Source organism: Podarcis vaucheri (assembly GCF_965113315.1).
Source record: "Podarcis vaucheri genome assembly, contig: SUPER_1_unloc_1, whole genome shotgun sequence".
NCBI classification, from domain to species: Eukaryota; Metazoa; Chordata; class Lepidosauria; order Squamata; family Lacertidae; genus Podarcis; species Podarcis vaucheri.
The window spans coordinates 550,873-576,887 of record NW_028118828.1 but is presented as its reverse complement, the minus strand read 5'-3'; the positions used below and the strand labels follow the sequence as shown (position 1 = coordinate 576,887).

The following is a 26,015-nucleotide window of genomic DNA, read 5'->3' as shown; positions in this document are numbered from 1 at the left end:
ATTTAAAATGCATCTCTGGGTTATTTGTGGGGCCTGCCTGGTGTTTTTAGAACGTGTGCTTTTATTTAAATGAGTAAAATGCATGCTTTTATTTAAAATGTGTCTCTGGGGTATTTGTGGGGCATAGGAATTTGTCCGCCCACCCCAAAAAAAATAGTCTGGCCTCCCACAAGGTCTGAGGGACAGTGGAAAGTTTGCTGACCCCTGCAATAAGTGATTTCTAAAATGATGTTTTATGCATTTATTTGAGGATTGATAGTTAATATTTTGCATCTTGCATAAGGCAATACGTAAGAAAGTAAACGTGACCTGGAAGATTTGTGTTTGAATGGAGCAACTGAGATGCAGATTGTACACTGAAACCTAGTTAGTATAACTAAGTACAGTGGTACTTCGGGTTAAGTACTTAATTCGTTCCAGAGGTCTGTACTTAATCTGAAACTCTTCTTAACCTGAAGCACCACTTTAGCTAATGGGGCCTCCTGCTGTTGCCACGCCACTGGAGCCTGATTTCGGTTCTTATCCTGAAGCAAAGTTCTTAACCTAGGTTAGCAGAGTGTGTAACCTGAAGCGTATGTAACCTGAAGCATATGTAACCCAAGGTACCACTGTAGCTGTGAGGCTATGTGCTTCTAATGTGTGTTAGGCTGACCAAATGGCATGAAGAGTTTTTTACTTGGATACACTGTGAGGCTGTTCCTGTCCTCTCATGCCTTTTTTTGAAGCTTTCAGTGACTGAAAAAATGCATAATTGGCTGCAGTGTGATGTTAGGCAGCTGCAAGAGATGGTATTTGTTTATGTTAGCTGATTTGTTTTGCAAATTAACAGCCTAAGTCTATCTTAAGCTTTGAGAAGTGGCTTTCTGGTGAAAAGAGTTGTGAATTGATGTTAAGAATTTTGAACTATGTTCTCTTATCTCTGCAGCACAGTTGGAAATCTGGGAGTTCTCTCAGATATTGTCCATGTGTGCTATTAATTGTAATGTTTGTGACCCTTAGTACTACACATGTTTTATTTAAGCGATTAAAGTTATTCATCCTAACAGCTTGGAGAGCACATGATAAATTAAAATTCTGGTGCATTCACAAATTCTAAAAAAACCAGGTAATTTGCATTTTGTATGTGCTTATTGTATTCCTGTGTTCTTTCTCCTGCCCACCATGTTCATGGGATATTATGTTTTATGCAATTATATTTGTTTACATTGATTAAACATATTAAATAACTTAGAGGTATTATGAGTTTGGTAAAGTATAATTTGTTCATTAACGGTATATTGCTTAACAGCTTATTGCTGAACTTACATTCAGATGTGTGGAATAACATCTCTGTTCACATTTAGCGTATTCCCATCTCATTTAAGCTAGTGAAACAAGATAAACTGCAATTACAAGAACTGTGTGTTGATAAAACAGTGTTGCTTTTTGTATAGCAACAGATTGCTTAATAGATTCATGCTACTTGCTGAGAAAGAGCTGAAGCAGAACAGGAGTCCCTCTGTCTTCTGGAAAGTGAACTTTATTCCAGTTAGCTGGGGGTCTCTAGGGACTGTTGGACAGTCTATTGTCTAAGATTCTTTGTAATGTAAACTAATGTGGATTAATGAAGTTGGTTTGAACAAAATAGCTTTGTAGAAGCTAAACCTCTTTATTTTTGCATACTTTGTGTGTATTTTGCTTGTTCATTTATTATTAATATGTTCGTTTAACAAGTAAAGTAACTAAATGTCTACTATCCAATGAATTCATGTAAAATTCTGAACAAAATTCCTGGTATGATAGTAGCTTGTGGAACACCACCTCACATTTAAAACAGAAATGAAACACTCTATTTTTGTCATAAAGTACTGTATTTTAGGATTGGGACTCCAGTCAAATATGCCATAGAGTAAGGGTGTGCGTGTGGAATCATTGTGTAAGTGCCAGCCTACACTTTTATTATTATTGCATTGTGGGGCCTTCTGATAGCAGTGGTAAGAATGAAAATCCCTCACTCTCTATCTCCGCAGTAGTCACTGTATATGGCATGCTGCACCTGCCCTGCCAACTTTTTAAAAGCTCATTTCTACCTTTTAAATTCAGCTGCATTATTTTTCATAACTGGATTTCCAAATAGCAATATAGCATTCACAAGAAATCACCATTGTGTAGTAGTAGTAGTAGTAGTAGTAGTAGTAGATGACAGGGTAGATCCAGGGTCAAATCCCCCCCACACTTAATGATATTGAACCAGTCACTATCTCACAGCCTACCCTACTGCAAAGGATCGCTGTGAGTTTAAAGTGGTGAGGAGACCCGCCTATGCTTTCCTTTCATTGAATTAATTTTTATTCATATACTGTGAATTGTACATGTTTTGTATTACATATTTGTGTGTGTGTGTGTGTGTGTGTGTGTGTTTAAATGAGATGTATGTTACTTGGAGACCTTCAGGTAACAAGGAGACCTTCAGGTAACAAGTCTAATAAATGGTGGTGGTGGTGAAGCAAAAATAAAGTTTTATCAGAAAGGCATAGGAATATGGTTTGCAATCAGACCTGAATTAGTCAAAATGATAGCTACTAGGCTTCAGCTGGTGTGTTTTGACCCACTACCAGGTCACAGTCTGATCCAAGTTGCCACTCAGCAGCACTAGCACCATATATAGTTTAAAAAACCTGAAGAGATGGGCCTTTTTCAGGGGGAAATTGCACTGCAAAAGTGTGTGAGATCATGGCAACCAAAATTGCTGTCATGCTCTCATGATAAAAATTTAGATGTCCCGGTCGGACACACTTGTGGGGTATGCAGTCCCCACTCCATTCTGCCCTGTATTTTGCCAGACCAAAGGTGGCAGCCCTAAACTAGTCTCACTTTTTATTGGGCTTTGGAGAGAGGCAGAGGGGAAGATCAGTCCTTACCCCAAGAGCAATCGGAGCAGCAGAGCACCACATCATAAGCCAGGGGTCAGCAAACTTTTTCAGCAGGGGGCTGGTCCACTGTCTCTCAGACATTGTAGGGGGCTGGACTATATTGGGGGGGGGGGGCTGAACGAATTCCTATGCCCCACAAATAACCCAGAGATGCATTTTAAATAAAAGCACACATTCTACTCATGTAAAAACACACTGATTCCCGGACTGTCCGCGGGCCGGATTTAGAAGGCGATTGGGCCGGATCTGGCCCCCGGGCCTTAGTTTGCCTACCCATGTCATAAGCCTAGTCAGCTTCTGCCAATCATAGTAGAGGGCTTTGCATGTTTTAGGTTTGTTGTTGTTTTGCTTCACCAGCTCCAGGCTGGTGCAAGAGAGAGGCACAGCTCCACTAATACCCCTGGAAGACCCTATTTCAGGGCCCTACTCTGGCTATCACCAGTTGTAGCCTGTTGCCTGCTTGGTCAAAGCTTGGGTCTCTGCCACAGTAATCCTCTTCATGGCACTCCTCTTTGCCAGTAGGCTGAGGACACTGCTTTGTCCTCTCCCCACCCCTTAACCCACCTATCACTTTCGGGGAAGTTAGGATTGCAGCCCGAGTTCCCCTCTGCCTCTCACTTTAGCCCAGCACAGATTGCCGACGGAAACATGGAAGGTGCCTAAAGAAGCCAGGGTGGCTATCTAAAGAACTTTTAACTGAATTAAGATTAAAAAAGGATGTGTACAAAAAATGGAAAAGGGGGGAAACCACCAAAGAGGAATTCAAACAAATAGCCAGCACGTGTAGACACAAAGTCAGAAAAGCTAAAGCACAGAATGAACTCAGGCTTGCTAGAGAGGTTAAAAGCAACAAAAAAGGCTTTTATGGGTATGTTCGTAGCAAAAGGAAGAACAAAGAAACAGTGGGGTCACTCAGAGGAGAAGATGGTGAAATGCAAACAGGGGACACAGAAAGGGCTGAACTCCTCAATGCCTTCTTTGCCTCAGTCTTCTCCAATAAAGAAAACAATGCCCGACCTGAAGAATTTGGAGCAAATGATTCAGCAAAGGAAACACAGCCCAGAATAACTAAGGAGATAGTACAAGAATATTTGGCTAGTTTAGATGTATTCAAGTCTCCAGGGCCAGATGAACTGCATCCAAGAGTATTAAAAGAACTGGCAGATGTGATCTCAGAACCACTGGCAGTCATCTTTGAGAATTCCTGGAGAACAGGCGAAGTCCCGGCAGACTGGAGGAGGGCAAATGTTGTCCCTATTTTCAAAAAGGGGAAAAGAGAGGACCCAAATAATTACCGCCCAGTCAGTCTGACATCAATAGCAGGGAAGATTCTGGAGCAGATCATTAAGCAAACAGTCTGTGAGCACCTAGAAAGGAATGCTGTGATCACCAATAGTCAGCATGGATTTCTGAAAAATAAGTCATGTCAGACTAACCTGATCTCGTTTTTTGACAGAATTACAAGCCTGGTAGATGAAGGGAACGCAGTGGATGTAGCCTACCTTGATTTCAGCAAGGCATTTGACAAGGTGCCCCATGATATTCTTGTAAAGAAGCTGGTAAAATGCGGTCTTGACTATGCTACCACTCAGTGGATTTGTAACTGGCTGACTGACCGAACCCAAAGGGTGGTTCCTCTTCATCCTGGAGAAGAGTGACTAGTGGGGTGCCACAGGGTTCTGTCTTGGGCCCGGTCTTATTCAACATCTTTATCAACGACTTGGATGATGGACTCAAGGGCATCCTGATCAAATTTGCAGATGACACCAAACTGGGAGGGGTGGCTAACACCCCAGAGGACAGGATCACACTTCAAAACGACCTTGACAGATTAGAGAACTGGGCAAAAACAAACAAGATGAATTTTAACAGGGAGAAATGTAAAGTATTGCACTTGGGCAAAAAAAATGAGAGGCACAAATACAAGATGGGTGACACCTGGCTTGAGAGCAGTACATGTGAAAAGGATCTAGGAGTCTTGGTTGACCACAAACTTGACATGAGCCAACAGTGTGACGCGGCAGCTAAAAAAGCCAATGCAATTCTGGGCTGCATCAATAGGAGTATAGCATCTAGATCAAGGGAAGTAATAATGCCACTGTATTCTGCTCTGGTCAGACCTCACCTGGAGTACTGTGTCCAGTTCTGGGCACCACAATTCAAGAAGGACACTGACAAACTGGAACGTGTCCAGAGGAGGGCAACCAAAATGGTCAAAGGCCTGGAAACGATGCCTTATGAGGAACGGCTAAGGGAGCTGGGCATGTTTAGCCTGGAGAAGAGGAGGTTAAGGGGTGATATGATAGCCATGTTCAAATATATAAAAGGATGTCACATAGAGGAGGGAGAAAGGTTGTTTTCTGCTGCTCCAGAGAAGCGGACACGGAGCAATGGATCCAAACTACAAGAAAGAAGATTCCACCTAAACATTAGGAAGAACTTCCTGACAGTAAGAGCTGTTCGACAGTGGAATTTGCTGCCAAGGAGTGTGGTGGAGTCTCCCACTTTGGAGGTCTTTAAGCAGAGGCTTGACAACCATATGTCAGGAGTGCTCTGATGGTGTTTCCTGCTTGGCAGGGGGTTGGACTCGATGGCCCTTGTGGTCTCTTCCAACTCTATGATTCTATGATTCTATGATTCTATGTCCTGTAATGACTGGCTACTAAGCAAAGCAAACATTTGTGAATCTCTTCTTACATAAGATAGGAGCAGGTAACTTCTCAGTTTATATTTATGTTTACTTAGATTGCAGTAGGTACATATCAGCTTTGTATTTGACAGCCACGTTTATGTGGGCTGTGTGTCTCTATATGCATGTAATAACATTTGATGTTGATTGAAAATGATGTTCTGCAGAACATTTTGTTCCACCATACTTTCACATTCATTTGCAGTCAGTTGCGTTTAGGTTTTGTAAGATCACCCTTATCCTGTGCCTGGACTTACATGCAGCCATTTCAGATGGATCAACCCAGTGTTGCTGTCTGGTGCTCTGATTGTATAAATTGCTTAGCTGCAGTGGACACAGAGTAGCTTGCGTGAAATAGGTGTACTGTATCAGCATCCTGGCCATGAAAGTTGATTCTGCTGTGTTGCCTCTAGGGCCTTTCTCTGCAGTAAATTGCACTTGTTGCAAGGGATCCCGATGTCTTTCCTCAAGGTAACAACTTCTGTGGCAAATCACAGTGCTCATTGCTAAGAAAATGTGGTCTCTGTTTTCCTCACATTAGTGTGTCATTTGAGAGTCTGGTATGGAATATAATTGCTCATGTGTCATAGGCACTTACTGGTTAATGTCTGACATCACTGGTGCAAAGCAAGATGGCTCCTCCTCCCATGGCCACACTATTTTGTGTACTTAATTTTTTTTAAAAAAACTTTGCACTTGGAGCACCTCAGAGGTGTATCACAACTGTGGAGATAACACCCTGCCCCCATCCCAGCTCCTCACTGTGCACATCTACTTTGCAAGGAAGGAAAGCATCGCTCACAGCTCTGACTACTACTGGTAGTACTGCCACCACCCTGACTTATGAGCCTCTAAGCCAATTGGGGGCATGGGCCTCCCCAGCCTTTAGGCTTTTATCCTGGGATTGGGGGAACTGGGAGGAAGCTCATCTTTTCTTTTACTCCCTGTTTACTCAGAACTGTTTGCACAGAGTGTGTTGGCAATGCGCCTAGTTTGTGGTAGATGAAACCCAGTGGGCTAAAACAGTTAGCCAAGCTCCAGTATTCCATATGATGGAGAGTTTATTTTAGACAAGTAATGATTAGGGGATGGAGGGGGAGACGTAAGTGGAGTATGATATAAAATAAAAGCGAAGGTTCAAAATGACAATAACAAGAATTTATTACTTATACTCTGCCCATCTGACTGGGTTGCCCCAGCCACTCTGGGTGGCTGCCAACATATTAAAAACACAGTAAATACCAAACATTAAAAGCTTCCTGATACAGGGCCTCCTTGAGATGTCTTCAGAAAGTTGTGTAGTTGTTTACCTTTTTGAAATCTGTTGGGATGTGCTATTTGATGGGATGTTGTATCCTAACATTTTGAGCATGTTATGATGTTCAACTTACATGCCTGGCATATGTGTAATTCTTTAAGATGTTCTGATGAAGACAAAAACTAGTAAATATCACCCCACCTTAACTTTTGTTGACAGAGGGGTGGGTGGTGGAAGCCCACTAATATGGAGGTACCTGCGGCAGCATGGAAACTTTTGGAGATTGCCTCTTTCGGCAATTATTATTTTGCCCTGAGAGGAGAGGGCATATATATATTAGAAGGATCTCTTCTTGGGTTCCTGTGCAACAAATTATTGTTTCTTCGGAGGAGGAATGCTTTAGCTGTGCAGGCTTCCCAAGCATAGCATTGGTCCATAAAGGATTAGAAAGCTACCTGCTTTATTAGAAAAATAAATTAAGGTTATCTATAACTTATTCCAGAAAAATATACCAATGGAAGAAATTACAATTGTATCCTGAAATGAATTTAAAAAAGAAAATAAAAGATTGTTTTGTGCTTGAGTAATTCTTCTCATCTGGAAGGCGGCAGCATTTTACTTTCCCCCCATAGTATTTCCTGTGTTCATTACAAGTGCAGCTCTGATAAGCAAAAGCCAGTCTAAGAAAAGTTCATGAACTGTAATCCAAGGCGAAGATAAGATGTTCAATTTCTTCCCATTCTGATAAATGCTATGCAGCTACTATGTGGCTCAGATTCTTATTACATTTTAGCATGATTGTGAAGCAGTGGGTTGTCATCACATTTAAATAGAGCAATAGAGTTTAAATAATGTTTGCAAAACTGATAAGCTTAACATAGTTTAATTCATACTAAATTATCTTTTATCACTTCAAGTGACTTTAAGCATATTTAGGTTTTATTTATAATGTGTCATTACTTTTCCATTATTTTGACACCCCCCCCAAAAAAAAAAACCCTCTTTAAAAGCAGTCAGTTCCCAAAAGCCTGCTGGAACAAAAAAGTCTTCACCTGCTGGCAACAGGGCAGCAGGTAGGGAGGGAGCCAGTCTAGCTTCCCTAGAGAGGGAGTTCCAAAATCTGGAAGCAGTTGTTTATGTATGTGACAATGGCCGCTTGGATGTTACTATCCCAGAGATGGAAGGAAGAAATAACCCCAACCAGAGAAAAATGGCAAATTAAGTTGATGGACTATGCCGAAATGCCAAAACTAACTGGGAAGCTCAGGAATCAAGAAGACAAGAAATTTTAAAAAGAATGGGAAATGTTTATAATGTATATACAAAATCATTGTAAACAGGTCAAAACATTAGCAGGATTTTAAACACACTTGTAATCTAACAGAATGTATAGATAATTTAGGAAGATGAAAAATCGGAGAAGTATTGATATGCAGTTGAAAATAGAATCAATGGAAGGGATGGGGGGGAATGTCAGGAGATTCAGAATAATCTCGACAATTAGATTTGGAATTGTTTTTGTTCTATGTTTATATTTTGGAAAAGCAAATAATCACACACCAAAAATCTGGGAGCAGTGACTGAGAAGCCCATCTCCTGTGCCCCCCCCCCGCTAAATGTGCCTGTGAGGGTGATGGGACTGAGAGAAGGCCTTACCTTTCTCAGGTATTAAACCTTCATATGTATTAATGTGGAAAATAAATACATTGCATTTCATTATTTCACAGTTATCACAACTATGAAAAAAGAGCCCTCCTTGTTAATCTCACATCTATATTAAGATAACTTTAAGAAACAGTGGTGGTAGAATTCTGATTATCATTTTCCAGGAACATTGATGCAAGAGGTATGAAATAGAGCTATTATTTTGCTTTTGACTAATGCAGACATTACTAATTCAGGACAAGTCACTGGTGTAAATATATGTGAATAGCTTGCACTTCTTGATAAATAATGGAATTGGAAGGAGAAGGAAGAGGAGGGGGGGGAGGATTAAAAATACCAGTTTGTAAAAGGAAGTGCACATTCCATGGAAAGAATGGGGAACTTGTTTAGATGTGACAATTTTCTATCTTAATGAGGAATCAGTCCTTTCTTCCTTTGGTGCAAGGGTAGCCAACATGGTTCCCTCCAGAGGTCATTGGACTCCAACTTTCATCTTCCCTGGCCATTGATGATGCTATCTGCAGCTGATGACAGTTGGAGGGCACATTTTTGGTACCTGCACTCTGAAGCCAATGAATTTATAGCTGTTGCTGCGCATTTTGAATTCCAGTTTCCTCTTAGGAATGACGCAGCTAGGAAAATAACAGAGAATGCTCTGTTATGCATTTTGAGGAGGAAATTGGTTTTGTTCAATGTTTTTTGTTGTTTTTTTAAACCAAAATTCCAACTGTCAAGTGTTCAAAGTGAAACTTAACAAAAACCTTCATCGGAACTTCTTTGCAGTTCTATTAAAATAGCCTTTCTATTTAGTAGTAGTAGTAATAAGGGAAATCATTTTTTCCAAATACTAGTAGTTATGATTCATGAAGAAAAATATAAAAATTATCACATTTTATTTATTAAAGCCTAATGTATTGGATCCATCACAGTTTTCCCTGAATGCAAGGAGTCCTTCCATGAACTGCAACCCAGAAAGGGCTGAAGAAACAGGAGGGATGGCGGCATTCTTTACCAGTTGCCCATTTCACTCTGCATTCTCTCATACCATGGCTTGTATTGTTTCATAGGCTTCCATCAACCCTCCTGGACAGTCTCTTGTTAAAGGCTGTAGGGGGAAATCAGAAAAAAAATTGCTGCCACCCCCTCCATTCATGTGAGAGTTCCATGAGCAGAACTGGGCTGATACATCTCTGAAACCAGTGTCTGGTTAATTAAACTTTCAGAAAATGGTTAATGGAAAAAGAAGTGTCATGCATTTCCAAAGCATTTTCATCCTAAATACTCTTCTGACTCCCTGAAATCAAAGCATTTTACTCATGTAAAATAGAGAACATGTTTCCTTCCTGGAAGAAGGGAGCTCAGAAGAAATTCTACAACATACCATTTTCCTGTAAGCATCAAGTCATAAAGTACTGCTTCAATATTAATGAATAATCTATGAAACCAAAGGCAGTAATCTGGTTTGGATTCAGTAGCTACAGTTCTAAAACTATTACTTGTAAGTACTTCATGAAGCAATTTGAGATTTCATATAACTAAGCTGCTGGAAAATGCCTTGCTTTTATTATAACTTCTGTTGTTGCCCTAAAAATAGGGATTCCGCTACTGCAATTTGATACATCCAACAAGCATAGCTCCTTCTCAGAGAAGCAATCATGTGGTAATATCTCCTTAGGATGCATATTGGTCAGTGTGCAGCAAAGTGCTTCTGCTAGAACAAGGATTTTTTATTTATGCAACCAAACTTCTCCATCTGCTTTCCCAACATTGTCTTCTGTCTCCCTTCCTTAAAGGCAGGGTAGGTTTATCAAATCTGGGGAAAGAACATTCATATTTGGTTGCTCACCCGAAGCTTGCTTAAACTTCTTTTTGCAGTCTGTTTGGGACTTTAAAAATAGGGGAACTGTCAGGCCTCGGTAAATGACTGGAGAGCTGTGTTCAGATTGGTTCGTTAGAAGTTACGCAGACCTGCGATACAGTGTCTTATGTTTAGAAGAGGGGAAGGAAACCACCCATGGAATGTGTAAGCTTGCTAGTTTGACTGCATTTGTCTGCATTTGGGGAAACATTGGAGCAAATAATAGAAATAATTAAGCTGGCAACGTGTTGAAAAAAATTAAGGTGTGCAGATCTGTTTCACTGGGGATGGCCACAGTTAGATATCACCCTATGGACTGATGTGGGCTCAGTTACCATAGCCTAGTGATGTAAAATAAAGCCGAACACCAGCAATAGGAAGGAATAATACAACGTGGATATATGAGGAAGAAGCAATATAGGATAAAGTTTCCAGTTTGGAACTGTGTGGAAAATCTCATAAATTCTGAGGGGCTGTGAATTCATGATACAATTAATATCACTTAGCAGACTAGATCATGGTGATTAATATAATATTTTAAACACTGCTGAGTTGGGTAGATAATAACAAAACCAAGCTCAACAATGTCAAATGTGAAAATGAGAAGAGGTGAAAAGAATATAATATAAATATAAGAATAAATATAAGAAGGGTGCTAAGAGGCCAGACAGTTGCTCCTCTCAGTAATTCAGATGCTACAATGGATAAGAAACTGTGCATGAATTAACAATGTGATGATGTGATCCCAAATATCAGTGTTTTTTAAAATTGTATTAACAAAAGCATTATTTCCAAGATTTTGGCAAGTAAGGATAGTGCTGTAGCTCTAGTAAGACTTAATGCAGGCTTGCATTCAATTCTGGTCAAAAGAATTCAAGGAGCTTGTTGACAAGAGACAAGTTATCAAGATTATGTGTTTCAGAAAATCAGGTTGAGAGGGAAAACTGAGAGAAATAGGCACATTTTGTTCAAATAAGAAGATTACAATGTCAATATATTTGAGAATGATGGTCTAAAAGAAGTGGCAGATCACTTGCTTGCCCAAGTTTTTGCATCTTACCCCGTTAAAACAGAGCAAAAACCTTAAATTGCTATATGGTGATTTTAGAGCAGCTTTGCAGTGGAATAAACTGCTCAGGAAGGATGTTTGAGCTTCCTAGGTGATTTTAATAAAATGTTGGGTACTTCTTCCAGATATGAATTAGGTATATAATCATTTATTTTTGAACAGGAGTTGGACTAAATAATCCAATATCTTGTCTTATGAAAGATTGTGGGTCAGTTCAGATATTTAGAAATAATTTTCTTAGTGTGGTATGCCATCACTGATCTGGGAATGCAATGCACTCATACAGTAACTTAATATCTAACCTGGTTTATCCTTGGATACAACTACACACTCTCAGACAGAAGCACTTTCCATGATTGTGGTGACAAAAGAATCTGCTGCTGCTATTATGAAAATTGTTTTCAGGATATCATAACTATTTCCATGCAGGAGCTGTTATTTATCAGGTTCTTTATGCAAGTGTTTTCCCGAAGATTAGCCCACAGCAAAACTTTTGAATGTCTGGTTTCACACTGAGAAGTTACCGGTATTTTAAAGTGTCCCCAGGGACTGAAGATAGAGCACCCATAGAGACCACTAGGAAAACCCCAAAAGATTTTAATTAAGCTTCAAATGTGTACAAGTATGTTTAAAGGTAAAGGTACCCCTGCCCATACGGGCCAGTCGTGTCCGACTCTAGAGTTGTGCGCCCATCTCACTTAAGAGGCTGGAGGCCAGCGCTGTCCGGAGACACTTCCAGGTCACGTGGCCAGCATGACGAAGCTGCTCTGGCGAGCCAGCACCAGCGCAGCGCACGGAAATGCCATTTACCTTCCCGCTAGAAAGCGGTACCTATTTATCTACTTGCACTTAGGGGTGCTTTCAAACTGCTAGGTGGGCAGGAGCTGGGACCGAACGACAGGAGGTCACCCCGCCGCGGGGATTCAAACCGCTGACCATGCAATCGGCAAGCCCTAGGCGCTGAGGTTTTACCCACAAGTATGTTTAGTTGTCATGAAATGCTAACATGACTAACTGGGGTGGTGGGGAGGAAAATTGGGGCTCAGGGAATATAATGGAATTGGGGCTCAGGGAATGTAATGGAATGGCTTTAATACTAAATTACACTGTAGCACTTTGATGCAGAACTCCAGTTCTTATCCTTTTAATTTATTTGTACAGTTGCACAAGTCAAGATTTCATAAGGAGCAAATAATTTGCACTTAGTGAAATGTGTGAATTTCCTCCTTTCCTTGAGTCACAACATAAATACTTAACATTTACACATGGAACTGTGTTGTCCTTTGTTACTGAAGATAGAAACAACATCCTTTCTTTGTTTCTTTGGCAGTCAGTGCCAAGGATCAGAAAATACAGGACAGCTGAGCATTCCAGGCACAAAGCATCTGTTCTTGAGAATAAAATTGTGTGTGTGTGTGTGTGTGAGAGAGAGAGAGAGAGAGAGAGAGAGAGAGACCTACAGTTATTATTTAAACCAAGGCAAGAGCAATCCTTTGTCTTCAGAAATGTGTGAAAGGCAGGACTGGGGGAGGTTACATTAGTAGTCAAGACAATTTCTGAGCATGTAATGTGCCACAGCAAGATATAATTTTTGCAGAATACTTAAATAATGTGTAAGATAACAGGAAGGTATGTGACATGAAGTTCCTAGAACATCAGTGCTATCAAATACCACCACACATTGTTATCTATTGCTGTCTTGTGTAGGACAACTTATGCTGTGAATCTTCTGCTTTGTAAATATAGTGTTGGGTGCTCTATCAGCAAGAGGTGTCACAATTTAAAAAAAAACTTTTTAAATGAGTTTATGCTGCACTGTTATTTTCAGATATTTGGAAATTGCATAATAGAGCTGCCAATTACCTTGCCATAGTCTCTGGTCAAACTGGTTTTGGAGCTTTTTATAATACAAATGCAGTACTCTTGGGCGGGGACCTGTTGTATAATTCCTATGAGGAGTAACACATACTCCACACTAGCTTGAAACACTTTTTATGATTTTTCTCCCCCCCCCCTCCCTTTAGTACATTCAGCAGTAATGCTTACCCTATATAGCTCTGTAAAAAAGCAACAAAGAAAACTCAGCTTCCTTTCATGTCAATAAAATAGTCGTATGTGCTACCCTTATATATCAATAGAGTGGACATCAGTTTCAGCTTATTTTCTTTTTTAAGAGAAGAAAACAGGTTGTCATTTGGCTTATTCCTTATGTCGAACATGGCTCTGAAAACTATAGTTTGGTATGATATCTGAATTGGCAAGGTTTGGCTTGTGCTTTGATAGCAAACCAGAATCAGAAATCACGGTTTGTGCTAATTAGGGTTTATGGTCCTTAATTATGTTTGTATTGTTATAGTAATAGTAATAGAAACAGGTTTTCTGTTACTTTAACAGTGAGAGAAGAAGCCTTGTCATTTCCTCCACAGAAATCATTGTGTGTATGCAGCCTAAATGTTTCTGCATTAGTCTCTTGTAGCAAAAACAATATTTTTTGGGTCCCTGAAAGCCTAACAAATGTATTCTGGCATAAGCTCTCAGGGGCCCAAGACTACTTCATTAGATGCATGAAGTGAAATCTTAGCTGAAAGTCTTTTTTCTAAATTTTGCATCTCATTGCCATTCAGTTCCTACCTTACATTATTCCCCATTTATATACCTGCCAACTAAGATTTCACATTATGTGGTTCCTGTCTGTGGGAACTGCGGGGCCCGGGGCCTCGCCACGCAAGATAGCTCCCCTTTTCCAGGGGGGCTGGATTGCAGGAGGGGTTCCAGAACCTCAGTTACCCAGCAGTGGACGGAGGAATGCTGCCCATGTCACTAGGATGCCCAGCCGTGTCACGCCCCCCAGCTAACCTATCATCTACCTTGGTGGATCTCCCAGCCCACTCACCCTCTTTCTTGCTTTGCTTGACTATGACCTTGCTATGACTAATGTCGGTTGCCTGGTTGTGGGGCCGGGTAGGAATTTTTCCACTTGGCAAATTGGCTCCAGCCATTTGGTTTTTGCCTACCTAGTAGGAATCGTCACAGCTTCGTAAGGTTAGGCATTGGGTAAGTGGGTGGCACTGTGAGTTAAACCACAGAGTCTACGGCTTACCAATCAGAAGGTTGGGGGTTCGAATCCCCTCAACTGGGTGAGCTCCCGTTGCTCGGTCCCTGCTCCTGCCAACCTAGCAGTTCGAAAGCACGTCAAAGTACAAGTAGATAAATAGGTATGGCGGGAAGGTAAACAGCGTTTCCATGCGCTGCTCTGGTTCGTCAGAAGCGGCTTTGTCATGCTGGCCACATGACCTGGAAGCTTACACCGGCTCGCTCGGCCAATAAAGTGAGATGAGTGCCGCAACCCCAGAGTCATCCGTGACTGGATCTTTTCCTTTAAGCCTTGTTATGGGAGGGGAGGCTGTTGCCTCCGCCTGCCCCTCTACGCTAAGGGTGTTCCATTAAAGGGATCATAGAATCATAGAGTTGGAAGAGACCACAAGGGCCATCGAGTCCAACTCCGTGCCAAACAGGAAACACCAGGAGAGCACTCCTGACATATGGTTGTCAAGCCTCTGCTTAAAGACCTCCAAAGAAGGAGACTCCACCACACTCCTTGGATCCGGGTGTGTGGTTCCTGTCCGAAGCCTGGGCATGGGCTAGGGTCATGCCACAACCCCACTGGTGACCCTGGGGATGTTCTTAATTTATGTATATCACAAGGCTCCCACTATTGGTGGTTGACCCTTTCAGGACTTCCTGCAGACGGGCAGGAGTCAGGATATAGTCTTGCTTCACCCAGTTGCCTAAGCCAAACTGCTCACATCTGTAACCAATAAAGTTGTGGCCTAATTTATCCCACTAACCCAACATATTTGTGCTTGTATGTTTATTTCTGTGGGAACTGCAGGGCCAGAGCCTTGCCACGGAAATAGATTTGTTAGGCTTTCAAGGGCCACAAAATTCTGATTATTTTTGCTGCAAGAGACTATGTATACACAGTGATTTTGGTAGAGCTGTTGGAAAGCCTTCCCTCTTTAATTGCTTTTATAGCCTAAATGGTAGGTGAAGATTTACATGCAGATTCTTGTCTAGCATATATAAAAGTGAAAACTGAAAAATAGAATCAGCAGGTAGGTTTGCTAAAGAGACTGAACTTTGTTGCTGAGTATAGTTCTAGTTCAAATCTGAGTTGACTCTATTTACTCTAGGTCATTAATGTCAAAATTATTTTGTGGAAAGAATATATATTGAAAGGCACAATGAACATATGAACTGTGATATTTGCTGTCAAAAATGCTACGTTAATGCTACTGTGTATTTCTTCCTTTACAGAAAGTTCACATATTTTTTCTTTGATGCTAGAAAGTGGCAAAATTTTGATTTAAAGTAAAAAAAAAAATTTCGCAATTGTGTATTTTCCCTTTCACTATTTTAATCAGGCAGTCACTTATGGATCATTATTATCCAGTCCCTTTGTTTTATGATACATTATTACACAATGCTTTGCTCAGGCATGGCAACCCAGTGAATATTTATCTATGAAAAATCTGGAAATGCACAAAATAGGCATTTTGCTTTGATTGATTCAACCAGTTTAAATTCTGTGCACTAGTTTAAGGACTTTAAATGCTTCTTTCATTCTGAAGAGTCTTTCTTTCTAATGAAATAATTATATAGGGTTGTTTTGATGAGGTATGGCCTAATTTCTGGAGTGTATCAAAAAGAAAAGTGGACAAAAATTCCTTTGAATTTCTGGGATCTTAAGACATTTTGATCTTTTAATATTCTAGCTCAAGGGAGATGTATGTTCAGTGGGAAGACTAATTATGATGATGATCTAAGATTTACTGATAATGTGGCCTGGGACTGAATGTATTCCTATTCATCCGGTTTCCCTTTCTGAATATTTAAAGCATCTTCATTTATGAATACCATAAAATGTACCAAGCTTGTGATGCTGCTGCCGGCCACTTTTAAGTGTTTTTTTCTGCTGTAGTACTCAGTGTCACTTCGTTACTAATGGTTCTGCAAATAGGATTTTTGGATAAGTATAATATATTTCTGACTTGGTGATCTCTGGTGTTCTAGTGTGAGAGGAAGAACTATCCCGGCACAGCATATTCACAAAAAAGGAAAGGAAAGCAGATATTGCAGAGGAAAATGTTTCCGTACACATAAATAGGAGTTGCACTTTGATCCAGCGGCAGCTCCTAACAGGAAGTTGGATATTGCTTTTAAAAATGCAAAGTTCTGAAGTACCAAAATTGCCAAGACATTTTGCTACCTGAGGCAATCTAGCCAACATACATAGTGCCCAAGCATGACTTGTCTGCACATGGAAGAAAAACTTACCAGCACCTCTGTCTGTTTGCCCATTAATGATAACAAAATCAGCTACTTGAGGTGGCTACCTCACTCTTCCTAATGAAAGGGTCAGCCCTGAAAATGACTCTTCTAGGTTCTTCAACTATATTTTTGTCTTCTAGTTTTGTCAACGATCAGTGCCACAATCTGGTTTGTAAACTTGCTTGTTTTTGTTTTCTTGTTTAGCTGCACAGAGTGAAGAGACGACATGTGCATTTAGGGACCAGTACCAAAATGATCATGGAATTAGCGAAAGTCGAATTTCTCAAGAGAATGGTACAGTTTTGTGTATGAAAGGCAACACCTGCTATGGTCTGTGGGAGAAAACACGTGAAGGAGAGATCCATCTTGTGAAACAAGGTAACATTCAACAATAATGGCATTCAGCAATAATGACAACAAACATAACTTAATCTATTTGTCACAAAGGTCTTAATATTCAGAGGCAGGTAGCAGTTTTTTTGTAAAACTTTTAGACATGTATCTTCTCATAAACCACAGAGCCTAGGGCTTGCCAATCAGAAGGTCAGCGATTTAAATCCCCGCAACGGGGTGAGCTCCCGTTGTTCGGTCCCAGCTCCTGCCCACCTAGCAGTTCGAAAGCACGTCAAAGTGCAAGTAGATAAATAGGTACCACTCCAGCGGGAAGGTAAACGGCGTTTCCGTGTGCTGCTCTGGTTTCGCCAGAAGCGGCTTAGTCATGCTGGCCACATGACCCGGAAAAACTGTCTGTGGACAAACGCCGGCTCCCTCAGCCAGTAAAGTGAGATGAGCGCCGCAAATCCCAGAGTCGTCTGCGACTGGACCTAAAGTTCAGGGGTACCTTTACCTTTACCTTAATACCGTTGCAAACCCAGAAGTACCGGAACAGGATACTTCCGGGTTTGCTGCTCGCGCACATGTGCAGAGCGGCACTTTGTCGAGCATCCCTTTCGTTGAGTCTCCAGGGCTCTGGAACAGATCCCCTACTCAAAACAAGGTACCACTGTACTGCCTTCTGATCACAAAGGAATCTACAAACAAATGTCCCTCATTTTGAAGAACAGCTGAGTGCAGACATAACTCTTCTCAGTTCTCTGCTGCCACAAAGGCCAGGGCTGCGCTTAATTTACAGGAGAATATATTTCATTTGAACATTAGGAGAAACTTATTGAACAGTTCAACAGTGGGATCAATTACTTAGAAGAGTGGTGAGTTCTCCCTCACTAGATTTCTTCAAGCAAAGGTTGGCTAGCCATATATTGAAGATGCTCTAGTTCTGGGACTCTTGAATTGAGCAGGGGGTTGGACAGATGGTCTATGACACACCCTGAAAAAAGCTCTGATTCTCTTAATTGTATGACTCCTGACTCCTTCCCAGTTCATTGTTGCACCCCCCCCTCTCCTCCTCAAGCTAAAGCTAACTACAGTTCCATCTTCAGTGGTGTTAAGATGACCATAGTTATCAGCAAATTTGCAAAGCTGCTTCTATCCATTGTTGCAAATGGTGGTTAGCATTAATGTAAGTTAATGGTCGATGGTCAAATTGAAAAGGTGGGGGGGATACCCACTTGGGAAAGCCGTGTGCATGTCCATAGGGCATTCCCAATAGCTTAATCATTATTAGGCTTCTGGGCAACATTACAGTTATGCCAAGTCACAATTTTTTCAAGCATACTTTATAGAAATTTTTAATACATGGCAATCTAAAGTTTGATATGCTAGTGATTCATAGTATAAACTTAATAGAGCTGCTAAGTAGAAATAGATAAAACTGTACAAATTACCAGAAAGCAAAAGCAAGGTCATAGTGCTTATGTTTAATGAAAATAGTAATAGGTAATAACAATGAATTAGAAGTGAGCATAGAGGATAGTCTCTAACATAACACTGAGCAGTCTTGGATAATAAGGATGATTAAATGAATAAGCCATACAAAAGAAGGAAGTTCCATTATTGATCATTAAGGGTCCCAGACTCTGAACTTCCATTTCGGTTTTTTTTTAAAAAATAAGTCTCTAGCCCTCTCAGAAGGAAAGTTATGAAGCAAAATATGTAATTAGACCCTAAAACTACATACAGTAATGAAAAAAAGAAGTTTTTTGGGAGCAGGGGACGGGAACATGCAAAAGTGGTATAAATACATGGTACCTCCCTTAAAAGCTGAAATGTTAGATGCAGGTTCATTAACTAAATCAAAGTGTGATATTTAAAGAACCAGCATAACCAGTAGTTGTTGGAAACATGAAGGCAAAATGCCAGGATAATGCAAACTCGCTTACACAGTTGGGAATGCTTCACTTGTGGTTTGTTTCAGAGGTCAACAGTTCAGGAGTCTTGATAAATTTTAGCCACACTATTTTGCTCACTGTCTTAGCTCAGGAAGAATCACTGAATACTTAAATTGAATACTGTGCTCTGTCCACTTCCTGCATGCCAGACATGATGACCCCTGCAATTGTATGTGTAATCTGTTGGTCTGGTGTGGTAGAGAAATGAATCAAGAACATGTATTAGTTTCAAAGGGCTCCTGTCAGCCTCTGACTAACCCTTAAACACACAGACACACACCTCTGAAGTGGAATGAAAGGACTGGTATGCAGCTGATAATGTAAATGAGTCACAAATCAGTAAACCAATGAAAAATTTGGAGACAGTATGGTGCATTTGATATTTTGCCAGGACAAGGTTGTTATGGTCATAAGACTGTTTAGTTTTGGGACACAGACAGTGGTTACATTGTTGGAATGAAAGAACCACCACAAATAATAATAATAATAATAATAATAATAATAATAATAATAATAATAATTATTATTATTATTATTTATTTGTACCCCGCCCATCTGGCTGGGTTTCCCCAGCCACTGTGGGCGGCTTCCATAGAAACCAAAAAACACTAGAATATCATACATTAAAAACTTCCCTGAACAAATATGTTTGTGTAGGCTTTTATCTGCTTTAATACAACTTTTCTTCCATGAAATTGAATCTGTTTTCAGCATTAAAGCATTAGTACAAAATGCACGTCTCAATAGTGAAATCCACCCACGTAAGAGAATGCAGTTAAATTGGCTAAAGAAAGTACATAGTCCAAGTCACATACAACCCATTTAAGAAAAGGAGCATGTATTTAAAAACAGAAGATGAAAGAAAAATGTCCTAATGTCAAAAAGTCATGGAGCTGCAAAAGACCCTACCCATAGTCCCAGTAGGTGATACTTCTCTTAGGGAAAAGATTCAGAGCAGTGTGTCCCTGGTCTTAAAAGGCAGAGGGGGTTTTCTAGGTGAGAGACAATCTAATAAGAGCATGAAGTTGCGGAACAAAACATGTAGAAAGTTTCACAAGCTAAATAAATAGCCAATAGAAATACTCCTATTTGATTTACAACCTTTTTTCCCCTCCAGGATGCTGGTCTCATATAGGAGACCCTGAAGACTGTCACTCTGAGGAGTGCATCGTCACAACCACCCCTTCCTTGGTTCAGAATGGGACATATCGTTTCTGCTGCTGCAGTTCCAACTTGTGCAATCTCAACTTCACGGAGAATTTTCCACCAGCAGACCCTACCGATGGAACGCCTTTTAGTGAGTCAGAGTGCTTCAGGCTGTGTGATAATCATGATTTAAGAGCAACTGAGAAAGCATTGCTACTAATAGACTCCACATGCAATGCACTAATGAGAACTTAAAGATTGAAATTAACGTTGTTTTTCTATTAGTATGTAAGCTGTCTGTTGTATTATACAATGTTTCACCTTAAAAATAACTTAGGCTTCGCTTGTATATCCTTTACAACATTGTGGCAATATTATTTTGCCATGGTCTTATTCCCCATGCAGAGGACCTATTTATTCTTCCTCTTGCTTTGAAATAGCTCAAAATACCCTTTTTAGTCTTTTAACCTCTCTTGCAAGGTTGAGCTTGGTTCTGAGCTTTAGTCCTCCTGACCTTCTCCCTGAAAGTGTTGGCGTCTTTATATCCTTCCTTTGTGATTTGCTTCTTCCATTATCCATGCCCCTTTTAAATCTCAGCTCATATAAAAGCTTCTTATGCAGCCACACTGGTTTCTTTAGATGCTTCCTACAGTACTTCTCTTCCTTGTTGGAATTGTTTAGATTATAACTTCAATATTTCACCTTCAAGAAACTCCCAGCCATTACTAACTCTTTGCATATTTCTAAAAATGAGATCTCACCCTGTAGTTCCTGGAGCTGGCACAGTGGTTTTTTTTTAACCCCCCCTCCCACTCTAGCTTTGACTCTGCCCTGTGTGATTGTTAGGTTGGCTTTGGAATACTTCAAACATGGGCATCTGTGAGGCTACTGCAAAGGAGAACACAAATCATAACCACAGCAGTACAGAATTGTACTAGGCATATGGAGGTTACCGTATTTTTCGCCCCATAGGACGCACTTTTTCCCCTCCAAAAATGAAGGGGAAATGTGTGTGCGTCTTATGGGGCGAATGCAGGCTTTCGCTGAAGCCTGGAGAGCGAGAGGCATCGGTGCGCACCGACCCTTCTCGCTCTCCAGGCTTCAGGAAGCTATCCGCAAGCCTTGCAAGCCTGGTGGGAGTTCCCGCGGGCTCACAAGGCTTGCCGGCTGCAGCCTGAAGCACGGGGAGCCCTCCGGAGGGCTCCCCGTGCTTCGGGTGGGTGTCCGCAAGCCTTGTGCGCCTGGCGGGAGGTTCTGCCAGGCACGCAAGGCTTGGGGCAGCAGCCTGCCGCCCGAAGCACAGGGCGCCCTCCGGAGGGCGCCCCGTGCTTCTGGCAGGTGTGCGCAAGGCTTGGGACGGCAGCTGCGGCTGGGGGGGTGAAATTTTTTTTTTATTCATTCCCCCCCCAAAAAAAACCGAGGTGCGTCCTATAGGACGAAAAATACAGTACATTTTGCATTGCAATGTTGTTTTTCCTACTTCTATTTAGCTATAAATTTTTTAAAAATAAAATTTTTATTAGTTTTTCACAGTTTTTTTGAACACAAACATTACACAATACAAACAAACAAACAAACACATAAACAAACATGTATAATTTCAAATCCTTTTTTCTTAAACCTTACTTCACCGACTTCCCCATACCTCCCCTTTCTGCATCCCAATTTCCAAATTTGTTTCAGCAAATCCTGCCCCTTGGTTTTATCAAATTTTCCCTTATTCTTTTCTTTTACTTAAACTTTTACAGCTGTAATCCCCTTTTTTCTAAAACTTCAACATTTTAGCATTCCTTAATTTTACAATGTTTCTTAAGATATATTTTAAATTTCTTCCAGTCTTCCTCCGCCGTCTCTTTCCCCTGGTCACGGATTCTGCCAGTCATTTCAGCCAGTCCCATGTAGTCTATCACCTTCATCTGCCATTCTTCCAGAGGGGGTAGATCTTGTGTCTTCCAATACTTTGCGATGAGTATTCTTGCTGCTGTTGTAGCATACATAAAAAAAGTTCTCTATTTAGCTATAATTATGCTGAGACTGGGATCACATGCTGATAGAAAATATCTGGAATGGCAACATGGCCCAAAGCTCTCTTTTACTTCCAGGCTAACGGGAGATAACTGCCTATATATTTACAATCATTTATTTGCTATCTATCTCCATTGCCCAGCTTTAGATTTATTTTTTGAATTGCAACATTGGAAGACAATTTAGACATTGCTCTGGCTTGTGTGTAGATGTCAAAATACATATAGTCCTGGAAAACAAGTAATGCTCCTAATTAGCTGCAAATGCTGTATATTAACGTAAGAGCATATGTTTTCAGACATCAACACAGAATTTAAATTTGTGGTATTTAATATAACCTGCATATAACCATTAATATTGTGTAGAAGGGATTATGTTTTTATAGTGAGAGAACCTTAAGGCAACATGGGAGGAAATAATGGAAATCTATTGTGTGGTATTTAAACAATGTGTTTTCAGAAACTGGGATGTTTGACAGCAAGAAAGGAATATTGTTCAATGTTGTATATGCATAGATTGAGGCTTCGCAAGAAACCACAAAGAGGATAAATTATTTGCAGTAAGAATCTGAAATGGTCTTCTTTGGGTTCATGTTCCCTGTTGCTATTTCATCTCATTATTTTCATTATAATTTATATTGGAAGAAACTGATATTACTAACCAGTACTGAAGTGCAGGGCTAAACTGAACTTTCATCTTAAAAGAACAAAATAAATATTGCTCTCAATATCTGCTGGAAATTGATAGTTGTGGAGAGTTAAATGGTATACAAATCATGCAGTTTGGACTTACTAGTATTCCCTAATATTCCCTAACAGACAAATGCTGAGTTAGCATCCTGCAAGCCCCATACTGTAAGACTGTAAACCCCTCAGAACAATAATTAGGCCATATATGCATTGTTAATGTTTTGCAAGAGTGCTTTGCATACCAAGAGAAAATTTCTAATTCTGGAGCAGAATTGTTTCTTTAATAGTTAGATGATTTATGATCAGTAGCTGTGCTTGAGAAACAAAATGAACATAGAGGTGCCTTAAGGTTGGAAGGCAGAAAGAATAGTAGGTGGGAGATAAGAGGGGGGTCACCATGGTACTGGTGTTTCATTAGCTGAAGAGCAGCATGCTACACTGTGACTGCCAGTTTTGCCTCTCTTTGTCCCCGGCTTGAAAAGCGACTGTGCTGTGATCTGTTTTCCTATGTGTTTTCCCTTGCTCTACCCCTCCTGCCCTTTCCCTCCCTCACTCCCAGCCTGTGGGAAAGAAAGAAACTAACAGGTCCCCCTTTCTTTCTGTTTTCCCTTCTAAACTTTCAGCATGCATTGTTGGATGCACTTGGAGTTTGTAAAAAAAAGTTTAAGGAAAGAAAGGGGGAAGTGTTGACTCCCTTTGTGCAGCGCTTGTTCGGTCTCTTCTCCTATACTAGATGGCAGCACGCAATTGATATTATTCTTTCCCCTTTTAAAAAAGCGCTAACAGAACAAGGTGAGGTCACGGTACACTGCAGATCAAAGTTGCTTTCATGTCCCCCATCTTATTTTCCCTCTCTGGCGTACAGAGACACTCCCAGAAAATGACATGGCCAGCATGATTGCAGCTTCGCTCTACTGCAGTGATGGCCAAACTTGGCCCTCCAGCTGTTTTGGGACTACAACTCCCATCATCCCTAGCTATCAGGACCAGTGGTCAGAGATGATGGGAATTGTAGTCCCAAAACAGCTGGAGGGCCAAGCTTGGCCATCACTGCTCTACAGCATGCCTGTACGACAATATTGCATTGCTGTACTAAGAAATAAATAAATTGAAGGCGGGCATGTTCTCTTCCGGGCTGCCGTAGTATAAAATTTACTTCTCAACTTTTCTTCTGCTTCCATCACTGCAACTTCAAGTCAGGAAGGGGGAGTGTGTTTTGAGTAGATAGATCCTGGCAAAGAAGGCTTTTTGCTGAAGGAGAAAACTAACAAAAGATAAGCAGAGGGCAGTTCAGAATTATTCTCCAGCTTTTTATGCTTTATTTCAAGACAGAATAATTTCAGAGTTTTAAAAGCTTGCCTGCAGTTTGAAGAAACTTTAAAAGTTCCCAAAGTTCCCAAAGTTCCTGCAAATAAAAACACCCTAAAGATCCCAGGCCTCAGAGAGGTTAGGCTGGCCTCAACTAGAGCCAGGGCCTTCTCGGCCGCGGCTCCAAGCTGGTGGAACGCTCTGTCACAAGAGACTAGAGCCCTGCAGGACCTGGCATCCTTCCGCAGGGCCTGCAAGACAGAGCTGTTCCACCAGGCCTTTTGTCAGGGCGCAGCCTGACCCCCTCCTCTGGCAATCTGCACAAAAATTTGCTTGATGGTTGCCATTAATTTGATTTTAATTTGATTTAATTAATGTTATAATGAATGTTTTAGAATGTTGAACTATTTTTATTGTTGTTAGCCGCCCTGAGCCCGGCTTCGGCTGGGGAGGGCGGGATATAAATAAAATTTATTATTATTATTATTATTATTATTTTGAAGTCCAAGCTTGGGGACTTTTGTTTGCTAGCATCTTGGCGAAAAGCTACAATGTAAACCTTGTTTTAATGCATTGCTAGGGCCATTCAGAGATTCAGTGTGCCATCTGGAAACCAATTAATGCATTACAATACCCATTCCCTGTTATTTTGTCTTGGTTTATCTCTTGTGGTACATTCTCTAGTTTGCCAGAAGTTCTAAATAAACATTAGTGTTGTAGTTAGTTTACTGATACCATCTTATGAATAGCTAAGGACTGACTGTATTTCACGCTACTACAATTTCCCAAAGTTATGGGTACTGGTGGATGAGTTGAAGCAGCAGCTCTGTAGACTTAAGACAGCCCCATTTCTGCCTCTGTTTACACCAGCGTAAAAAATTGTATATTTTTCTCTTAATGCAAAGATGGAATTCTAAAGGAAAGTTTCATACACTGATGGAAATTATGGCACTTGTCTGAGCCTGCTTCATGCTCACTGCATATCTGGATTTTTAAAGGCTTATTCACATTGCACTGTAGCCAAACTAGTGTGCGATCTAAGGTAAGAAAACAGATTTTAATAAAATGTTTGGTATGAATTAAGGTGGTTCCAAATATTTTCCAGAATTTAAACTTGCAAACACAAGTTTAGCCAACAAATACTTCTGATTCACACATCACACATGAGGGTTTTAACACCATGTGGAATGTTAGTTAATATACCGAAATCATTGCCTTCATGGCTAAAGGATCCTTGAGATCTTTCTCCTCATTGTTATCACTTTATTAGGTTGTGGTCCTTCTCTGTTCTATTCCCTTAGAAATATACATAGGAATTCCCTGTTACTTGTTTGGTTACATTTTAAATGGAATATATCCATTTAAACTTCAGTTTACAGTGGGGGGGGGGCAATTTCCCCCTATTGCTCCAGTAGCACCTATCCTAGCATAATAGTTAAAAAGGAAACTTGCTGAGCTTTGTATGCTTTGTGTTTGTACGTACTTTGGAAATATGAATTTTAGCACTGGAGAAATGAATCTGCAATCTTCAAAGAACTAAGCCTGAAATTTTAATAATGAAAAAGCAAAATCTGCATAAAATGTACATACCTGTTTAGTAAGCCAAGTTATGAATGAACCTAGTGTTCCCATATACAGCTACTTTATGTAAGTTGGCAAACAAGGCAGACTCTAGTTTCCCATTATGTCCAAACCAGGAAAGTATGGTTAACAGCTTGGGAGCACTCCAAAATATTAATTAAGCTGCAGTTTAAAGTTAGCTTAATATTGCGGCATG

General features: G+C 40.6%; 2 protein-coding genes across 5 annotated transcripts in view; both read left to right on the top strand.

The window, feature by feature from the left end:
- BMPR2 (bone morphogenetic protein receptor type 2) overlaps positions 1 to 26,015 on the top strand; it is a 92,336-nt gene that overhangs the window by 23,478 nt on the left and 42,843 nt on the right. For all 4 annotated transcript variants that reach the window (XM_082242350.1, XM_082242348.1, XM_082242349.1 and 1 more), the window contains exons 3-4: positions 16,987 to 17,160; positions 20,188 to 20,367. In XM_082242350.1, coding sequence (XP_082098476.1) covers positions 16,987 to 17,160; positions 20,188 to 20,367 — 354 coding nt within the window. The remainder of the gene's footprint in view (positions 1 to 16,986; positions 17,161 to 20,187; positions 20,368 to 26,015) is intronic.
- KIAA2012 overlaps positions 1 to 26,015 on the top strand; it is a 244,930-nt gene that overhangs the window by 188,755 nt on the left and 30,160 nt on the right. The window lies entirely within an intron of this gene.